Consider the following 18,953-nt stretch of genomic DNA (forward strand, 5'->3'; position numbering starts at 1 on the left):
TTCTTTCAGTCTCGGTCACTGACCTGAGACTGAGAGCGCAAAAATACTGTGGGTGCAGGTAAAGCAGTTTTCCTGTCAAAAAGCAAAACACGTCTTAAGAATAAAAAGTCACACACATTAGATCCACAACAGCTAACGACCACGATAGAAATTGCTTATTGGGTCATTGCAGTGAATAATCTGTATATTCAACATGCTCCAACTGAGACATATGGTCCTTAAATACAGTGAAACCAAGTCAGCATCGGAAAGCGAATCACATTCAGCTACTTTCTTCTTCAGCAGACAGACTGAGCGTATGTAGGATAAAGACTGAGCGAGATGTCCCTACAGTGGTTCATCTAGGGCAGAGGTTACCAAAATGATTTTCAAACCCCATCAGGTTTCCTCCTCCTGTGAGATTGAGCATGCGGCTGGTTTCACTGACAACCCATTCACCTGGGGCTAAGCATTAGAGGAGAATGTATAATGGCAAAGATGCTTCAGAGCAGAGACATCACTCTCTCTGCTGTTATCTCCCACTGCTACAGCGTCGGATCTGTATTACAGTGCTAACTTCCTCATGCATCCGACAGAGGAGCATGGGAACAAATCTTTCCTCCTTGGGGGTCCTGGTCATGATTGTGATGTTGGCCGTGTGGGTATGTAATCATCCTGATTGCAGCTGCTGTGGATGAACCACTGTCAACTGCTTGTGAGAACACACACAGTCACTTGAACCTAATTAATATCTGCTTTTGAGAGAGCAAGGACCTGTTGGCCTTGAGCAGGGCTTAACCACTGACCTCATCTGATCACATTTTCTGCAAAGCCAAACCTAAATTACAGTATGCATACTAAGTGGGGACCCATGCAGGACTCCACTCTGGGGATCCCTGGGAATGATTACAATTCTGTTTGATATATACCCTGACACTGTAACTATACCAACTTGAGCGTGCATGAATTAAACCCCACTGAACCATTTGAATTCTACCAACAAAAGCCGCAGCATTTCTCCAGTGGAAAGTGAGTATCTGCGGCCTAAGCTGCGATCATGGCATTGTTGGTAACTTGCATGGCTTATTGGAAGTTTGTCTTGCAGGGATCGTGGCTGGATGGTTTGTCTGAAGACGCACAAGTAGGCAACACATAAAGCTGCTTCTTGCAAGCCCGTTTCCATGCTGCTGAGTGGTTTCCCGTTGGGAAAGACACATATTCTCCTATAAACCCACTTACTTCACCCAAGTGACTGAATCCAGCCGTGCAAACTTCGGGCTGCAATCCGCTCTCGCCTGGGTAGTCTAAAGACACAGTGTACGAAAACGCCCGGCATGCTGCGAATGAGAGCAAGAAGACACGCAAACTTACGTGAACACGAAAAATAAAGTGGTCGATCCCACGAGGAGTGTGGCAGCAGTGGACACTGGGATGTATTTGGTGGGTTTAAATCTTTTTCCAGCGCTGTTGGGCATCCTGTAATTTCCACATTCCTCAGTTTATTTATTCCGATTTGAGTCGCACATAGAAAAAAGATCCAGTGTGCAATGTACGGGCCCTGGTGTGGCTGTGAAAGGTACGATGAGTCTCCCTTTGCTGTCGCTGAAGCCGCTGAAGCCGCTGAAGCCGCATAGATCCTAAGGTAGAAAGGCAAGAACACATAGAGCTCTCTGAGAGCCTGGAAATCCCACCCTTACAATCCAGCCCACTGCTGAGGTCACTGGACCGCTTGAAAAGGTGGAGCCTCTACACGGCAAACGTCCTCTCCACTAAATAATCGGAGCTAAAATGTGTTGATTACTTCGCTTTCTTAGGATCTGTCGTCACTGTAGAGTCATTTGATATAATCAGGGCATCTTGCGAAAATAAAAGCTACAGTAAATGTTAAAACCATGATGTGGTGTCTGTTAAATGATTTTAATATCTACATGTGTGTGAAGCCTTAAGGAGAGATTTAATGTTTTGGAAAATGAAGTGCAAAGTAGCGTTTTCTTGGATCGACAACACCAAACACCAAACTCCATTTAGGATCCCGTTGTTTTAAAGCTGCTCGGTTTATCCACACGGCTACTCGCACTGTCAGCGCAGGCAACATATGTTTTACAGGGGTCTACTTAAACTCTTAAAATCCGCATCGTTATTCTGCACCAATCCACGCGCTTTTAAAGGTTAACCCCCTAAATGAAATGGCTTTACCTATTACCCTCAGTCTATGTCTATGGGACAACATGAAGTCCTTTTGAGTGTTACCTATAAAACACAACTGCATATAAATGAAGTCCGTGTTATTTTGTGGGGCTAACCCTAACTCTAACTCAATAAACAGGTGGGACTGAGGTTACGGTGTCTCTACAGCAGAAGATAATCGGGGCTGCTGCTCCCACTACTCAGGATTAGGGACTAGAGCGCCCTCAAGTGGCTCATATAGGAATTTATGCGGATTAGGAAAGCCACTGATTTTGGCTCCTGCGGGCCACCGTAATGTTTGTTGGCAACTACTTTATATTAGCTTCCTATCTTGTGTACCGACTGTATTTTTAGCTTCCCGTAAAGAACCGCCGCCCCGCACATCATAGCTCCAGGGAAGGCGTGCTTTGTTTCCCATCATAGTTGGAGTCCACGGCCATTTTAGATAAAAAAACAGCCGCATATTTGTGAGTGGGGCTCGCTAGCTTTACACCTAGTCAGCGGTGCATTTAAGCGGAGTTAATTAGCTAGCGGTGGTTTGCGTCGGTGGCTCACGGGATGTCGTACAGGAAAACTTTCAAACTTATTTGCGGCTTGGCGGGAGGCTCCGCCGTCCTGGTGCTCGCTGCTGCCGCTGCCGACTCCCGCGGGTCTTCCGGAGACGTTGTCGGTCGGTGGTCGAGCTTCACCTCTGTCCAAGCTGCGCAGCCGGCGTGGACAGCGACCAGCCACACACCAGCCCCGAGTGGACATGTCTGGGACTTCAACTGGGACAAGTATATAACACTGCCTCCACTTCAGTCGTCTCTCGGCGGTTTTATTAGTTGAACGTAGCTAATCCCGTTTTGTTCTCTCAGTTCACTTCCTAACTCAACATCTTTTAAATGAATCTAAGTATGTTCGACATTTGGGATGTAACGCTATGATTAGGGATGCTCTGTGAGATGTGCTGCTCATGAATAGGATCCTTTTTTATTGTTCTTAAACTGTTGAAGGAAGTTTCCCTTTTTGGTGTGTCTGTACCTCAGCAAATGAAAAGTAATGCTGTTTGGGTCAGCTCATGTCTCAAAGGCCAGATTTCTGTCTGTGCTTCACTCTACCATGTGTGTTGCCTTGTGGTGTCAACCTAGATTTCCATGTCTGAAGTTAACCATGTGAGACAAAGCCATGCTAATCTCTGGATCACCTCTTAACTCTTGCAGGAGAGACCCATCTGTGCTGTCTAATGGGAAGAAGAAAGAGAAGTTGGCAGAGGACCCTGGCTCTGGACAGGACAGCAGCAAACCTAAAGCTACACGCAACATTCTCCTCATCAGACACTCCCAGTACAACTTGAGCGGGAACAGCGATAAGGAGAGGACCCTCACTCTGTTAGGTCCTTATTTCTCCTTTTGTCATCTAGAAAGCTGATGAGGCAACAATCTGGAGAGGAATTTCAATCAGAAGGGTCACAAGTACACACTGATTCTTAGAGCTAGTGTGTTGACAGAAAGAACAGCATGCGTGTATCAGCCTGACAGCAACTGCAGAATAAATAATTTATCTGTTTACTTGTTTAATCATTGTCCTACCCCTGATAGCTTCAGATAGAGCAGCCCCTTACAATGACTGCTTTGTCTTCATTGTCAGGTCGCGAGCAGGCTGATTTGACTGGCCAGAGGCTGGCAGCACTGGGACTCAAGTATGACGTTCTGATCCACTCCAGCATGGCCAGGGCCACGGAGACTGCAAATATTATCAGCAAACACCTTCCAGGTAGTAACTGTGTGAGATACTACATTGACTTTTAGTTGATCGTTTTTAAGGAGGAGTTTTCATAGAAACACCCTGTATACCCTGTAACATTTTAAGAAAGTTTTCCACACTTTTGACACATTCTGCAGTTTAAATTAGGTTGTCAGTAAATACTTTACATAAATCTATATCTGGTTGATCTGTGCTCTGCCTTTTTACTTATACCAGTTAAACTAGTTGGATTCTGTACAGTACTAATTAATCTGATGCCTTATTGGTAAATATGATAAAAGTATATTAATATTTGGCCCCTGCCTCAAATGTTGTATGCATCCAGGAGTGGAGCTGATGAGCTGTGACTTGCTGAGGGAGGGCGCTCCTATCGAACCTGTTCCTCCTGTCACTCACTGGAAACCTGATGCTGTGGTAAGAGAAGCTACACCAACTCTCCCTCCACAGCAGGCTATAGGCCTCATTTTCTGTACGTGCACACAGTGGCTTCAGAAAGTTTTTCAGCTCTTCGACCTTGTGCACACTTTACCCTGCTGTTGATGTGTTTTCAAAACACAAAGCTTCACTTTACAAAAGGATTTGATTAATTCAGTGCTTAATAGGAGCAACTATTGCAGCATTGTCTGCTTTGCTAAGTCTCTACAAGATTTGTACACCTGGATTTGGGCAGTTCAGCCAATTTATCCCCATAGATCCTCTCAAGCACAAGCATATCGGATGGAAAGTGTCTGTGAACTCCCATCTGCAGGTCTCCTGACAGATGCTCTGTGGGGTTTAGGTCTGGGACTTGGCTGGGTCACTCAAGGACAGTCAGAGACGTGTCCTGAAGTCACTGCAGCATTGTCTTGACTGTATGTGTCAGTTTATTGTTGTGCTGAAAGTTGAACTGCTGCCTCAGTGTCAGGTTTCTGCACTCTGCAGCTTTTCTTTGACGACCTCTGTGTTTGGCTGCATTCATCCTTCTGTAATTGGGATCAGTCACTCTGTTGCTGCTGCTGAGAAGTAACATCAGAGCATGAGGCCACTACCACAGTGCTTCACTGCAGAGGTGGTGTTAGCAGGTGATGGGCAGAGCCTGGTGTTCACCACACATTGGCCCACAGAGAATTACCTTGATTCATGACGGGTTTTGTGCTGACATGCAGTGTAAATGATATGACCATGTATATACAGGTGTATGTATTTCTAAACTGTGTTCATTCATTGCGATGATTACGAAGATTACTGACTGATGGGCAAAAATAAGCATTTTTTTCCATTTAAAAGACAGTGTGAGCAAAAACAAATACTGTAAATTTCAGGAAGAGTTAATGAGCAATGAGCAATCTGTTTATTATAGTGTACACACATAAATGGACATTTTGCAATTGTGTCATGATCAGCAGCTAAATAAAATGTCAGTTTTATTATAGAGGACCTCGAGGGTTGGTTTAACCAACTGCAAAAACCTACCCCAGTGATATTTGCTGCAGGTAGTTTTGGTTTTCTTCACACTTTGAGAAAATGTTTAACAGCTACAATATGTGCCTGCCCATAAACATGTCCTGCTACTCTGGATAATCCATGGGTCCTGTTAGCCTCAGTAAAAAGTGTGACAGGACATGTTTATGGGCAGGCACATATTGTAGCTGTTAAAGAATCCTGTTGACTGTGAGGTCTGTAGATTACAGTAGCCAGGACACAGTTTCCACACAGACACATTACAGTTAAGTTTTTATGTTGGAAGAGCTTAGATATATATGTGGCCTATATTTCATTTCATAAAGCAGGGTTCTTGAGGGAACAATCTGATTTAGTCTTCTTTAGAAGTAACATTGGTCTCAGTTTGGAATGAAACTCTTCTTACATTACCTACCATGCACAGCAGCATCATGTATTGACTCTGTACTGAGGGGCTCAGATTGAACCCCTTTGTGTGACAAAGGTGGCTTTCAACCTCTGTACCATCCTCCAGCAGTACCACGAAGATGGAGCTCGCATTGAGGCAGCCTTCCGCCGCTACATTCACCGCGCTGACCCCAAGCAGAAGGAGGACAGCTATGAGATCATCGTGTGTCATGCCAATGTCATCCGCTATTTTGTCTGCAGGTTTGTGTCGCTGGCTCGGTTGTTGCGGCTCGGCCAAAGCCAAAGTTTGTCCTTGCTTTGCTGCCCATTTTCAACAGTTTTTTTTTAAATCTAATTTTTAGATTGAATTTGTACTTCACTTGTGTCGCTGCGCTCTTAAAGGAATCCTTAAAGGAAGATCAGTGTTTAATGTAAATATTTCAGCTGCTACATGAAGGCATGTACATTTTTTGGTAACTGTTTGTCCTGTGTGTGTCTGCATAAGATATATGCAGTATATCTAGAATGTGATAAAAGCTTAATATTCTCCAGATGACAGGCATATTGGACAACATAACACACAACTGTTATAGTGTCCTCTCATTCTCACTTACTCATATGTCTTTTGTCCTCTCAGGGCTCTGCAGTTTCCTCCAGAAGGCTGGTTACGTATGGGCTTGAACAACGGCAGCATCACATGGCTCACCATCCGCCCAAGCGGCAGGGTGGCCCTCAGAACTCTAGGAGATGCCGGATTCATGCCCCCGGACAAACTAACACGGACCTGAGGGGCTGACACAGAGCGGGTTTCTGAGACTCGTCGGCTGCAGGGTCTAAGCTCAGTTTACTCCTTAAGTGTCCTGAAAATTTCTTGATGTTATTATTTTGTAATTGAACTACCATCATGAAACGAGAGACTGTGTGGTGGTGTCGTCGTGATTACTTTTGTGCCATAGAACGCCAGCAGAAGTGATTAACAGCTGCATAGCAACTTCTGAATGTAAGAGGATTTTTACACAACTGATTTTTAAACCAAAAACGTATTTGTATAGTTGTCCTCAATGGAAGTCATGCTCTTAGATTTACATGTGATTAGTGTGCTGAAGTGAGAATTGTGTGTTCTTAATGGTGCAGCTGTAGCAAATAAAATACAATTATGAAAGCTTCATTTTCAGTCACTTTCTTCAGTGATATCGCCACTGACATGATGGAAGAAAAGCACATGGACATTTTGGCAGTAAAGTAGGAGTGGTGTTTTATTGACTAGATGAATGCAAATGAGGTCTAGACTTACAGAAAGAGAATTCATGAAAGTTTTGTTTGAAATTTTTAACAAAGCACATAATGCTAAAAGCACAAGAAGCATGTTTTAAGTTTTTAGGTGCATTTTTGCAAAGTTCCACATTCATAAACATTCTTCAACCAGAATTAGACCAGTTGTCACCTGAGAGCACGAGGACAATACAATCTTCTCAGTGAAGTAGTTTGTGCTCTCAGATAAAATATTTAGTTGATACACAAAAAAAAAAAAATACATTCAGAACACTTGTTTCTGTCAACCTAAGAGTGGCAATCTGAATATTTAAAATGACTTTTGGCTTTTTGTCCTAGGCATAGATAAGCCCTCTTACAGCAGTGAATGTTTCCCTAAGTCCCAAATAGTTTGGATATAGCAGGTTTTTGCACATTCACGTTCCACCATTAGAGCTAATGTGGAATTAACTGTAAGCCAATTTGAACCACCCAAGAGATTCAAGAGAAACTGAATTCGAGCATTAAAGCCCAACTACACATTAGCTTTGAAATTAACACTTGATCAATTTATTGTGATGTGAATAGAATTGCTAGTATAGGGAATCAACATCCAACACTGTGCAGCTCTCAGCTAACCAGGTGTGATCTCTATAAGCTTAAGGCAGTTCTTTAACAAAGTGGCCATAATAGGCCATAATAAGCTATGAAATACATCAGGATTTTGTTGCTGTTACTTTTGGAGTCTTTCCATCCATTTGTGATTAAAAATAGCTAAATACAGCTTTAAGCTGTCTCAGACTGGGCAGTTTTAAAGTTTAGCCCAGATGAGACAAAACAAACATTTCACTGATGGGTGTGTTTTGTATTGAATTCATACTCGCACAGTAGGAGATGCTCGTGATTAAAAGGTATTTCAAAAAATGTAAAATCCACAGAGTCTAAGGCCGCCGTTTGTGGCAGAAAGCTAAAGTCATGTCCAGGAACCACTGAGAAAAGATGGGAATATGTATGCATTTATTGAAGAACAAAATAAAAACATGGATAATCTCAGTCTCATCAGTTTTTCTCCTGTTTGCCCAAATCCTCCATGATTGACACAAACTGACAGGGAGCTTGTTCATCACTTCAGAAAATTAAGGCAATTCCTGAACTGAGGAAAAACATTGGAAATGGCAGTCGGTTTTAACACCGTTAATAAAAACATTTAAATTTTGTGCTACTGACCAACATACAAAAAATAATCTTTAAAATATTGACATTTTTTTTAAGAACATTTTCAGTGACAATCCTTTTGAGGATTCCACACTAAGGTTTCAATGACCAACTAACTTTGGGGAGTGCGGCTTGAATTCACAATATTCAAAAAAGTTGACTGAGGCTATGATACAGGTGCTTCACACTTGCCACAAATAACATTACTGTCAACTCAATATGGTCCACACCCATACAGTACATAAATTATCAAGGTTGTTTTTTTTTCCTTTTTAAAGTCTTGAGTGTACATCACAACCCAACGTGATGAGAATTCCTGTATTACTTAGGAGTAGTACCATACATCATTAATACAAATCCTCCACACTTGTGCATATTTCTGTTAGGTATGTGGTTTCTGAGCTCTGGTGTAGCCACCTCTGTGCAGCTGGGTTTGTAGTGGGAGGGAAGGGCAGGGATAGGGTTTGGAGAGAGTATAGCCGTGGTGGTGGAAGCCGAGGTGGAGCAGGCAGTTAAACTGGCGGCTCGTTCAAGTGCTTGAGGCGGATGCGCTGGATGTAGCTAGCATTGGCAGGGCTGTAACGGCTGGGGCTGAAGTCTGGCGAGGCGGTGTGCCAGGCAGGACTGAAGCGACTGGTGGGAGACATCAGGCTGCTGACTGGGGAGCCGGGAGTCTGATGCTGCGTCCTGAGTCGTGGTTTTAACACCGCAGGGCTGGGCCAGCTAGACAACACACATCAACACCATCTTTGCTACTGATACTGAAAGGTAAGGTCAGTACAAACTTTACTGCCAAATAGCTCAAAATGACCACAACCTAGCTGCAGGGGGTTGACGGTTGATCAACACCAGTGACTGAACAATGATCAAGTACAAGTACTGGAGATGGCATTGAGGCTTTATCAGATTTGCTGTCCTGCCCATTACTGAAACCTGACTTGAGATTTCACCTTTTTCCACATTTTGTCACCATTTACAGATTAAACAAGCTCATCATTTCCACTTTTTGTTAGTGGGCTGGCATTTTTACCCAGAGCAAAAGTTGAAAAGCTCTGTATTTGTTCACGTTGTGCCGTACTAACCATGCTTGCACCTCTCGTGAAAATAGGCAATTTTTTTTTTTTTTTTAAGTTAGATGAGTATCACAGTCTATACAAAAGAACACTGTTTACAAATGAATCAAATATTGGGCAGTCAGTATCATCCATCTACACCATTTATTATCTCAGATGGTTGAACACAGAAATCATTTCAATGGAGTATAAGAAGACTGCATAAACAAAGCCTTTATGTAGACTAATCAGTTGTGTCTGTCTTTGAACAGACAGCTCTGGAGTCTGAATACTCTAAAATCTTTTGATGTGTTAGCATATGAATATTTAATAAACATTAAAGGTGCGCATAAAGCACAGGGTATACAGTATATCTAACATGCCAGCATCTGAATAACTTCACACGTGTAAATGCAATTAGTGTTATGATCTAGCAGCAGATGCCATTAATTTCTCTAACAAAATAAGCTCTAAAATTCATATATTTTCCCACACTATAAAAAGACACAGCAAAAACAGCACACCAATAACGTGGAACAACAACTGCAAAATATTGTCAGCCGGGCCTACTAACCTCTGCATGTCTGATGCAGAGTACAACGTCATTGTGCTCTTCCATTTATGAATGCTGGGATACTTCTGGGGATCGATGTCTATGCTTTGTATTGCTGACAAGACCTCTTTGTCCAACCTGGTTGGTGAATCCCTGAGAAAATATGGACAATAAATCACAAGTGCAAGTATCTATCATAGTAATTTCTCATCTGACCCTTTTGTAACATTTTCCCAAATGTTTATTAGTTAGCTAATTATCAGCCTAAAGACATGAATACATCATCTAGTGAAACTTTATGAAAGGGATTTTTTTTAATTTTTTTTTAAAAACAGACCTATACTCATATTTTGCCCACTGCAGAGAAACTAGTGTGACTCACCCATCAATGAAAAGTCCTCTTCTGATGTGTGATGGAGTCCTTGGCAGGAACTCATGGGAGTTGTCTAAGGACTTATAGGAGGACCCAGACGATCCTGAGCTACTCAGGTCCCTTCCCCCATGATCCCATGACTTGGACCTGGCACAAAAGTTGCGTCCCCCTGATACTGACCCCCTAGTCCTGCCCAGCACCTCAAGACTCTCCTCTGCTTCAAAGTACTCCTCTGAGCTGCTGCTACTGCGCCGCTCCTCTGTCCCTCCTCCTTCCGGTCTCCACCTTGGCCCATCCACAGCCTCACCATCCTGACTGTAGGAGTCGCGGACGTCCCTGTGTCGGCTCCCCCCACTGCTCCGCCTCTCCCTGCTGCTGGCGAGGCTGTCCAGAGGCTCCTGCAGCGACATGCGTTCAAACTCCACCATTAGGTTGGAGATGGGCGACAACAGGCAGGAGGAGGACGGGGAGGTGCGAGGGGACACTTTGTCTCCATTGTGAGTCCTGTCCCTAGAGGAAGAGCACACGCCATTTTTGCATACGACACCGGGCGACAGGAGGCCGTCATCACAGCAGCACAGCAGGTCCTGCTCAGCTGCTGTCTCTATCAGGTCGGCCGCTCGGTGGTGCAGCGCGATGGGCAGGATGTGGAACTCGTGGCCGCCCACTGCTCCCTTCAGGCCGTCCTTGGACGCAACAGAGGAGGTGATGCTGGTGAGTGCTGCGTTCTGCCGGTTCTTCATCTCCTCAAGGCTGATGTCATCACCCTCATCTAGGAAGGCACCAACAGAGATGGAGTTGCAGAACTTTTTGGGCTTACCTGAAACCACGAATGATGAATAACCAAAACAGATTTGTAACAACATCTTATAGCGGTGTTATTTCATCAGATTATCTAGCTTTGCAAAATCTTTTGTGGATTTCATGCCTGAGAAGCAGCTACAGCTATTACACTCCAATGCCAATTAACACATTCAGTCAGGAAAGATGATCTGGAATATGACAGCCCATTTCTTATTTTAGCAATTTACACTTAATTATGACTTTAAACAGGCTCACAGCTTCCCTGATACAAAGCAGGTGAGGGTACCTGGAGAGGGGGTTTTGAACCTATTGCTGGTCTCATTCTCCCCAGCTTCCTCATGAGCCCGTGGGCTGAAATCCTTCTTGCCCAGGTACTCCTCCAGCTTGCGGAGCCCCTCAGATGATGACAGGTCTACAAAACACTCAAGGAAATCCCAGTACTCAGCCCATGGGTGACCCATCTCATGAGCCAGGTCTCTGTTGACAGAGGATGACTTATCACTTTACCACACTATTACATATAAAATCTATATGTCACATGCATAACATTTAACAGCATTATATTAAATATCGACAGATATCCTAACAAAATCAAGTTTTCAAGCCAGGTACAGAACAAATCTGATACTTTCTTTGTGTATTATTAATGCAAACACGTGATTTATTCTTTGAAATGAACTTTTCTGTAGTTCTTGTGCTGGCTGCATACAGTGCAGACTGAAAAGAAATATTTGTGGAGATGACACAGAATAAAGAATGAACCAGATTTTAACCTGAGGTGTTTTATACATGCCCCAACATGTCCATAATCTTGCAACACAGTCAACAGCGATGCGTCTAGTAATATGACGCTTCACAATCTTAAACACAAGCTTTAAAATGACTTTCAATGCAGATGACAGATGTATTACAAATCTCAGCTACAAAGCCAATATAAAAGCAGCAAGGCTCTGAACTTACCTGCCCACTCTCTCCGCCCCACGCTCAGGATCAGACTTGAGGATGTGGTGGAAAATGTTGGCTCGGTCTCTGGGTGGTGTTTTCCAGCATCGCCGAAAATCATCTGCCTACAGGAGAACATTTTATAGCTACGATTTGTTTGATGTGATGCAACTGAAGACTACAGGCTAAAGCTGATGACTTCATGACTTTGCTGAAAACATAGAAACTAGGAATGTGTTAAGAACTTGCTTTAGAGGGGCTCAGTGGGCCAGCAAAGGCTGAGACAGTCATCACTGGATCCATGGGGTTTTTTGTGTGCTGCTGGAAGAGTGAGAGACTCTCCGAGGATTCAGGTGACCATGGAGCACCAATGATGGGCTGAGAGGTGTTGTCAGCTGCCCTCAGCAAAGGGATATAGCAGCGGTCTGTGACAAGACAAACTTTAGATCAAAGGCTGGACTGATTCTCCAATAGGCACCGATAAAGAGTCAAACCTTAAACTGCTACTGTGCCTCAAAATAAAATCTGGTGATTTGTCAAATGTCTGTTGTATATAGTGCCATCAGTCTGTGCACCTCAGTACAGATATACAATCGTATGCCAAATGCCATATTCATATGCCAAATACAGCACAGTGCTGCAAATGTCAGACTTATCAGGCTTTCATTTTCACACCCCAGACTGACGTCTGGCCAGCTAGCTGTGTAGTGCTCTGAAATATAAACCTGTTGGCAGTTCATTCTATAGTGGCCACAGCCAGTCGCACTAACTCCGTAACACCAGTCCAAAGCATCTCAACCTGAGTGTTCTGTATGTATATATGTACATAATTGGTCTTTGACTGTGTATACACACACACGCGTGTGCGCGCGCGTACACACACACACACACACACAAAAGTTTAGTCCTTACCCTCCAAATAGTCACATATCTTCTGCTTCACTTCCTGGGTTTTATTTTTTCTGCTACAAATGAGCTGTGGAAAGGAGAAAAACAGCTAATAATACATGTACAGACATACAGCTGGTCTAGGATCAAGAATCTGCTCATCTAAGTTTAGCATACAATGTGCAGCGAGTGACTGTTGCCAAAAGATTTGAAAAGCAAGCTAGAAGGTCACAGCTTCACAACCCCAGTTGATTATACCTAGAACTCCCTCAGCAACAAATGCCAGTGCCCAGAAGTATTGTTCAAGACCGGGTACCTGCTAGACAGTTCCCATATGTATGTGTACTCATTTTGTCAAATAACCCCCAGCAACAATGACCCAGGCTATCTTTTCTTTTTCAGTGTGGATGTCACTATTTTAGATGAGGGTAAAAATATAAACCTCCTTACATCAGTCGGCTTCTGACCATCCTTGTTCTTACAGTTCTTATCGATGTCAGGATGCGAACATAGGACATTAACCACATCAGGGCATCCAAACTTACAGGCAAAGTGGAGTGGTGTTTCAAAACCCTGAAACATACAGGCCGAGTAAAATACAATGTGAGCACGACCCATTAACTACTTTTGGAAAGAATATATGTACAGTACAGTAAAAGAACTTACAGCTTTGTCTGGAGTATTGAGGTAAAGATCTACAATGTAGCGGATACGTTTCTGCAGCATGACTTCCTGATCATCTGGGTACATGAGGCGCATAAACTCTGGGTTCTCCAAAGTGTCCAACAGCAGCTGGGCAATTCCCGCCTGGTTCTCCTTAGCCGCCACATGCATAACGTTGTACCGGCAGCCCTCCTGGCCAGGCAAAACATTGAAACAACTGTATAGATCAGTAAGACTAATGGCAACATTCCAAGTTGGGCTATTCCAAGACTTTTCACAGAGTTTAATAAACATACAAGATGAAGCAATGTTGCATCTTAATTTCACTACAGTTTTTATTTATTCTATGTTTAGGAAACTGACACAGAAATTTGCAATAAACAGACTCTAAGACTGAGTAAAGTAAGAAATATGTAAATTTATAACCTCACCTGCACAATAGTGGGATTATCCCCTGAGCCAATGAGATAGCGTGGGTTGCTCCAGACTAGCTCGCTGAAGGCCTCCTTGTCGCCCTTCTCCACAGCTTTCCTCAGTTTGGCTGTCAGGTCTTGGGTGCGGGGGCTCTTAAAACTGTTGGCCCGTTCCCGGTTGATAGTATCAACCTCCATGTTGTCTGGTGTGGAGAAGGGAAGACAAACACTTCTGTCAAAAACTCCAAATGTTATCTTTAAACCTTGGCAGAGGTTAGAGCAGTGTTTTTCAAACATCACTCCTCATTGCAGTCACTGATACTCTTAAAATATTCACCTTTATTTGCTAAAAATCTCTTTTTTGTTTTTATTATAATATTGATGTTTCTTTCAATAAAAGTTAGATTTGACTTATTGTTGCAATTTTGCTGGGGTTTTGTGGGGCCTGGAAATTTGGGGGGCCCAACAGAAAAAGTTCGAAAACCACTGGGTTAGAGACTGGTCTGCATCTGTTTTTTCCTGTTTTTCGTGATATGTAATATTACCAACCTGCTGCTGACAAAAAATCTGAGGAACAATGCATCTCACCATTATACTGACATTTTCACAGTGGCAGTTACAGGATGGCAAAATTACACAATAAAGAAGAAAAAAATACTGCACGACCCAAAGAAAAATAAGTGCATCACAGTCAGATGATATTATGTAACAAAGGGTAATAGTTAGGGCCCTTTTTACAGACAATTCTAACATATCTCCTCTGCTTACCTTTATTAATGACCAGGCCGGGTTTGACTGGGGAGACACAGGGTGTAGATTTGCTGGGAGAGGGGAAATAGTCACAGATCCCCTTAGCAAACTTCTCAGCATCTTCACGGTTGGGGAAGGCTTTGAAGCGGGCTCCCTTCATCATCTTTACAGCTTGAAGGGCATCTTTTTTTTCTGTGTACACATGTGCTCTCTCTACAACAAATAAAACAAAAAACAAAAAACACAGACTAAGCACATTTTTTTGGGTGATTTTTACATGAGTTTTGGCATTATTGTAATGTGTATTCAGTCTGTAAAATCATATTTAACAAGAGTGTAAAAAAATGCCACAGTTTTTGCAGCTGCAATAAAAGCCTGTCCTGGCAAATTAACATTAAAAGCATTGATTTTTGTGGCAGGTCAAGATTAATTTAGATCAATACTCTATTCACAGACAGGTCAGACTGGCCTACCACACTGCTGAAGCTGATTACCACCAAAAAAAATAGCAACAGATGCTTTCACAAACAAATGTGGATGTCAGACTACAACAGAAGCACATCCTCCTGAACAAATACTGAACCTGGACAACTCAGCATCGTGAATAAACAATCAAGTAGCAGGATGACCAAGAGGAGTTTGCTCTTAGCTCAGTATAAAAAGCTAAACATGTAACATCAAACATCAAAGAAAAGCTTGAGTGACAATAAGAAAGTCTCAGTCAACACGGTTAATAATTTTCTATATGTACTTCATAGATTCATTCTGTTTCTGTCCATACATGTTAATAACAGTATCACAATATCAGAGAGCAAAAACAATTGCAGCTGTTTGTCTCCTAAAGACATGAACTCTATAATCTCATTACAATATTAGGGTTTAAAGCCGCTGGCCAAGTGGGGTCTTCCTGTGTGGAGTTTGAATGTTCCCCCCGTATGGGTGTGAGTTTTCTCCAGGTACTCCAGCTTCCTCCCACAGTCCAAACACATGCAGGTTAGGTTGAATGGTGACTCTACACTGCCTGTATATGTAAATGTGAGTGTAAATCTTTGTCTGTCTCTATGAGTCAGCCCTGCAATAGACTGGCAACCTGTCCTGTACCTTGACTGTCACCCAGTGTCAGCTAATGAATGCAAGACTCACTTTCACAAATATATTCATGACTGCACTTCAACCTCTTGTGGAGTCTGTCCAAATATCCTGTGCTTTGTTGTAACTTCAGCAAACTCTCTGTATAAAACAATGAAATCTGTAGGACACCACACAAAGTAACAAGCTGAGTCTATCTTACCATTTCTAGCCAAAACGTCCTCCCGAAGTGGACATACCCCATAATAATAGGTTGGGGACACAGGCTTTGCAGGAACTTCCGCTTCAGACTTGGAGTTACTCCCCTCAGCAGGGCTCTTTAAGGTTGTCGGTGGTGAGATCGCTTCTTCCTCTGGAGGGTTGAGACCCACACCATAGCCAAAGTCCAATTCTTCTCTGCCAGCCTCATTTGACCTGCTGTTTGTTGAGGGAGCAGTGGATGTAACTGCTAGAGTTGCAAATGCCACAGAGTTGGTACGATCCACAACAGAGGCAGCACTGCCTGAGACACCTGCTGAAGAGCTGTTGTCCGATTCACCGGCAGTGGTCTCTGGCCCAGCAAGGACTCGTGCTAACTTCCTCTCAAAGATTGCTCGGGTGGTATGTGTGATGGGCCCACACTTGAGGTCTGCTCGGGCAAACTCCTCGCGCAGTTCATCGTCACTTAGCCCTCTCAGCCTGCTCAGAACCGCCTCCATGCTTCAGGTCCCTGCAACACCCCACACAAAATACTTCAGCAGCTACCAACAGCAGCCGTTACTTTACTACATATCAAGAATCATAATATGCAATCCTGATGTCCCAATTAGCCCTATAACACTTAAAAGGTTAGACATCCTCCACAACAATTTCAGCAGTTGTGAATACCAAGTAGAAATAACAGTTCCAGACAATTATAAATATCATTTAGACAACCTGACACGTTTTTCCCCCTTCCATACACTTCTGCTACCAAGAAACACCCATACAGTCAGAAAACCATTTATAGTGTGACCTCATGCTATTTTATTTAGCTTGGTATTATTTAGTGTTCACTGCTGCTCGGTCATTACACAATAAATTAATATTAATAGATAAAGGATGAAGTCTAAATTAAATGGTAAAGTACATTTAAGGTTTTACTTTCCACTAAACTCCTCATAAAGAGCAATCAAGCTGTGCACAAGTGATCAGTGTGCATATCATTGTTAGATGTCATCCAGCCTTTCAACACTCAATAAATAATCACACATTGTAAAATATAACACATGATGGGCCCAACGACTTCATCCTTGTCTGTCAAAGTGTCTCTATGTAGGCTATTCAAATTTATGACATTGCACGCGTGTGCACAGCAGCCAAAAAAGTCTTTTGAAATGAATGGCCGTAATGAAGTAGAGTAAGTGCTACTATTTAAATGTATTATTACACCAACATCACATCTGCAGATGTAGCGCGCACTGCTTGTTATTGGATCTGCTGTTAGCTGTACCAGCCGCATGTGGAGCTAGCACAGGCTAACTAGCTAGCTAGCTAGCTAGCTAACCAACAAGTCAGTCTTAGCAGCCGGGAAGTGTGTCTGGTGGAGCTATCGTGAGTGAAACTGCTCAGATGAAAATCTGTGAGAGTAAAGCGCGAAATGTGGGCTGGAATAGTAATGAGTACAAACACACAGAAATCCTGATACATTCAAGCATTATTAGTCGGGACAATCGCATGCTGTCACACCCAAGTATGTCATCGAGGTGGGTTTTCGGGTTGTATCGTAACGTCTTCCCGGTAATGAAGCCGATAAAAATCCAAGTGTACCTAATGGCATCTATTAACAAATGTGTTCCTGTACTTACCAAGGAACATGTTTATTTAACACACGCGGAAATATGGCAAACCGTGGTTGTTTGCACAGATAAAGTGTAGGACAGACACAAAGCTTGAGACGGTCTGGAATAGTCTCATTGTTTACAACGTGCGCTGCGCATGCGCAATTCAGAGGGAGGGCGCACGTTGCATTTCAGAGCTGTGGGAAAAGTGGACAACCTGGAGTACAGTCGCCGACCGTAAAGCGAATCACATTCATGGAGCAGCAGTAAATTAAAATTTACAAGAGCCTTCACACCGTCATTTGACAACTGCTGGAGTTAGCTTTCAATTCGGCATTTAAGTATAAGAAACAAACTACTGTATGATATGTTTTTTTCATCTTTTGTTGTTAAATATGAAATTTGGTTATAGACAGCGTTAATGGTTTCACTAGAGTCGCAAAACGGAAAATACAGTCACTCGGTTTGTATTTCCACGATCAATATAAAACTACGTGTGACGTTTACTCTTAAAAGTCTTATAACCATGAATGTGGCTCATCGGAAATCGGGATGTTGTGCCTCGACATTGCAATGAATTTTAGTCTCTCAATTTTCCTAGAGCCCCAGGACTGTGTATCGTTGTACGTCTGGCCAGGAAACATTTAGACTTGAGGACGAAAAATTGAGGTTCGGGCTCAAGATATGATTTTAAATTATTTAAAAAAAACAGTGAAAGCTGCTAAAACCCACACTTGCATCTCTTATATTTACGTACTTTCTCAAAGGTTTGAACGTAGCATCATGCTCTACCACAGCAGACGAGACTAATCCAAGGAAAAGATAACCCAGCAAACATATGAACACATTTTCTGTTTAACATCTTATTTCCACATGTAAAAATTACTGGAAATGACGAACTGCTGGATGCACTGTAACGTAATTATAAAACCACTATTATCGTTACCACAGTCCCATATGTGCAGGCCAACTTGGTCAGGCATGTAGCAGGAAAGACCTTCTTAAGATATTTATACAAGAACTGAGCAAACACCGGAGACTTATGTAGATCATTGTCCATCGCAGGTGGAAGAAAGTAAAACTAGAGTGAAGTTAGCTACACAATCCACTGCCGGAGTCTGTTTAACAAACATGCCAAGTCTCTAACGTCAGTCATTAGCAAGGCGAGGAGCTAGCGTTAATCAGTGAAGCCGCAGGTTAGCACTAGCACACATTGTGTGGTACGGGAAGAGCAGTCGTTGTGGTCCCACCATCCGCATGATCGTTATTCTACGCTGCGGCTCGGTGTGGTGTGCTGCTAGTTGAAATGATAATAGTTTTAATAGTACCATGCCCACCTCCTCCTCTCCGCCCGGCTGCTGTTGCTAGGTGTCTTGTCACCGCGACGGGTTCAAAATGCAGAGCGAGGACCCGATTCCGTCC

General features: G+C 43.0%; 3 protein-coding genes across 8 annotated transcripts in view; 1 reads left to right on the forward strand and 2 right to left on the reverse strand.

The window, feature by feature from the left end:
• zdhhc8b (zDHHC palmitoyltransferase 8b) overlaps positions 1 to 2,029 on the reverse strand; it is a 58,262-nt gene extending 56,233 nt beyond the window's left edge. The window contains exon 1 of the mRNA XM_026322359.1: positions 1,351 to 2,029. Within this exon, the coding sequence (XP_026178144.1) occupies positions 1,351 to 1,454 (104 nt within the window). The 5' untranslated portion in view covers positions 1,455 to 2,029. The remainder of the gene's footprint in view (positions 1 to 1,350) is intronic.
• A 416-nt stretch (positions 2,030 to 2,445) lies between these two features.
• Positions 2,446 to 6,907, forward strand: pgam5 (PGAM family member 5, serine/threonine protein phosphatase, mitochondrial). 3 transcript variants are annotated; one of them, XM_026322360.2, is made up of 6 exons: positions 2,447 to 2,942; positions 3,369 to 3,541; positions 3,796 to 3,921; positions 4,238 to 4,326; positions 5,867 to 6,000; positions 6,377 to 6,907. In XM_026322360.2, exons 1-6 carry the CDS (start codon positions 2,725 to 2,727, stop codon positions 6,525 to 6,527), a joined length of 891 nt encoding a protein of 296 aa, XP_026178145.1. In that variant the 5' UTR covers positions 2,447 to 2,724; the 3' UTR covers positions 6,528 to 6,907. The 3 variants fall into 3 exon arrangements, with proteins under 3 accessions (XP_026178147.1, XP_026178145.1, XP_026178146.1); XM_026322361.2 differs by having other exon boundaries at positions 5,870 to 6,000; XM_026322362.2 differs by lacking the exon at positions 5,867 to 6,000 and having other exon boundaries at positions 2,446 to 2,942.
• A 1,083-nt stretch (positions 6,908 to 7,990) lies between these two features.
• ankle2 (ankyrin repeat and LEM domain containing 2) lies at positions 7,991 to 18,939 on the reverse strand. 4 transcript variants are annotated; one of them, XM_026322356.1, is made up of 13 exons: positions 18,869 to 18,939; positions 15,935 to 16,441; positions 14,662 to 14,856; positions 13,912 to 14,096; positions 13,484 to 13,672; positions 13,268 to 13,390; positions 12,842 to 12,905; positions 12,179 to 12,354; positions 11,948 to 12,054; positions 11,274 to 11,464; positions 10,193 to 11,003; positions 9,832 to 9,963; positions 7,991 to 8,928 (listed from the first exon to the last, which is right to left on the reverse strand). In XM_026322356.1, exons 2-13 carry the CDS (start codon positions 16,428 to 16,430, stop codon positions 8,718 to 8,720), a joined length of 2,880 nt encoding a protein of 959 aa, XP_026178141.1. In that variant the 5' UTR covers positions 16,431 to 16,441; positions 18,869 to 18,939; the 3' UTR covers positions 7,991 to 8,717. The 4 variants fall into 4 exon arrangements, with proteins under 4 accessions (XP_026178141.1, XP_026178142.1, XP_026178143.1 ...); XM_026322357.1 differs by having other exon boundaries at positions 18,860 to 18,926; XM_026322358.1 differs by lacking the exon at positions 18,869 to 18,939 and adding an exon at positions 17,559 to 17,693 and having other exon boundaries at positions 10,193 to 10,955.
• Positions 18,940 to 18,953: the final 14 nt, after the last annotated feature.

This window comes from Mastacembelus armatus, chromosome 9 (assembly GCF_900324485.2).
Source record: "Mastacembelus armatus chromosome 9, fMasArm1.2, whole genome shotgun sequence".
NCBI classification, from domain to species: domain Eukaryota; kingdom Metazoa; phylum Chordata; class Actinopteri; order Synbranchiformes; family Mastacembelidae; genus Mastacembelus; species Mastacembelus armatus.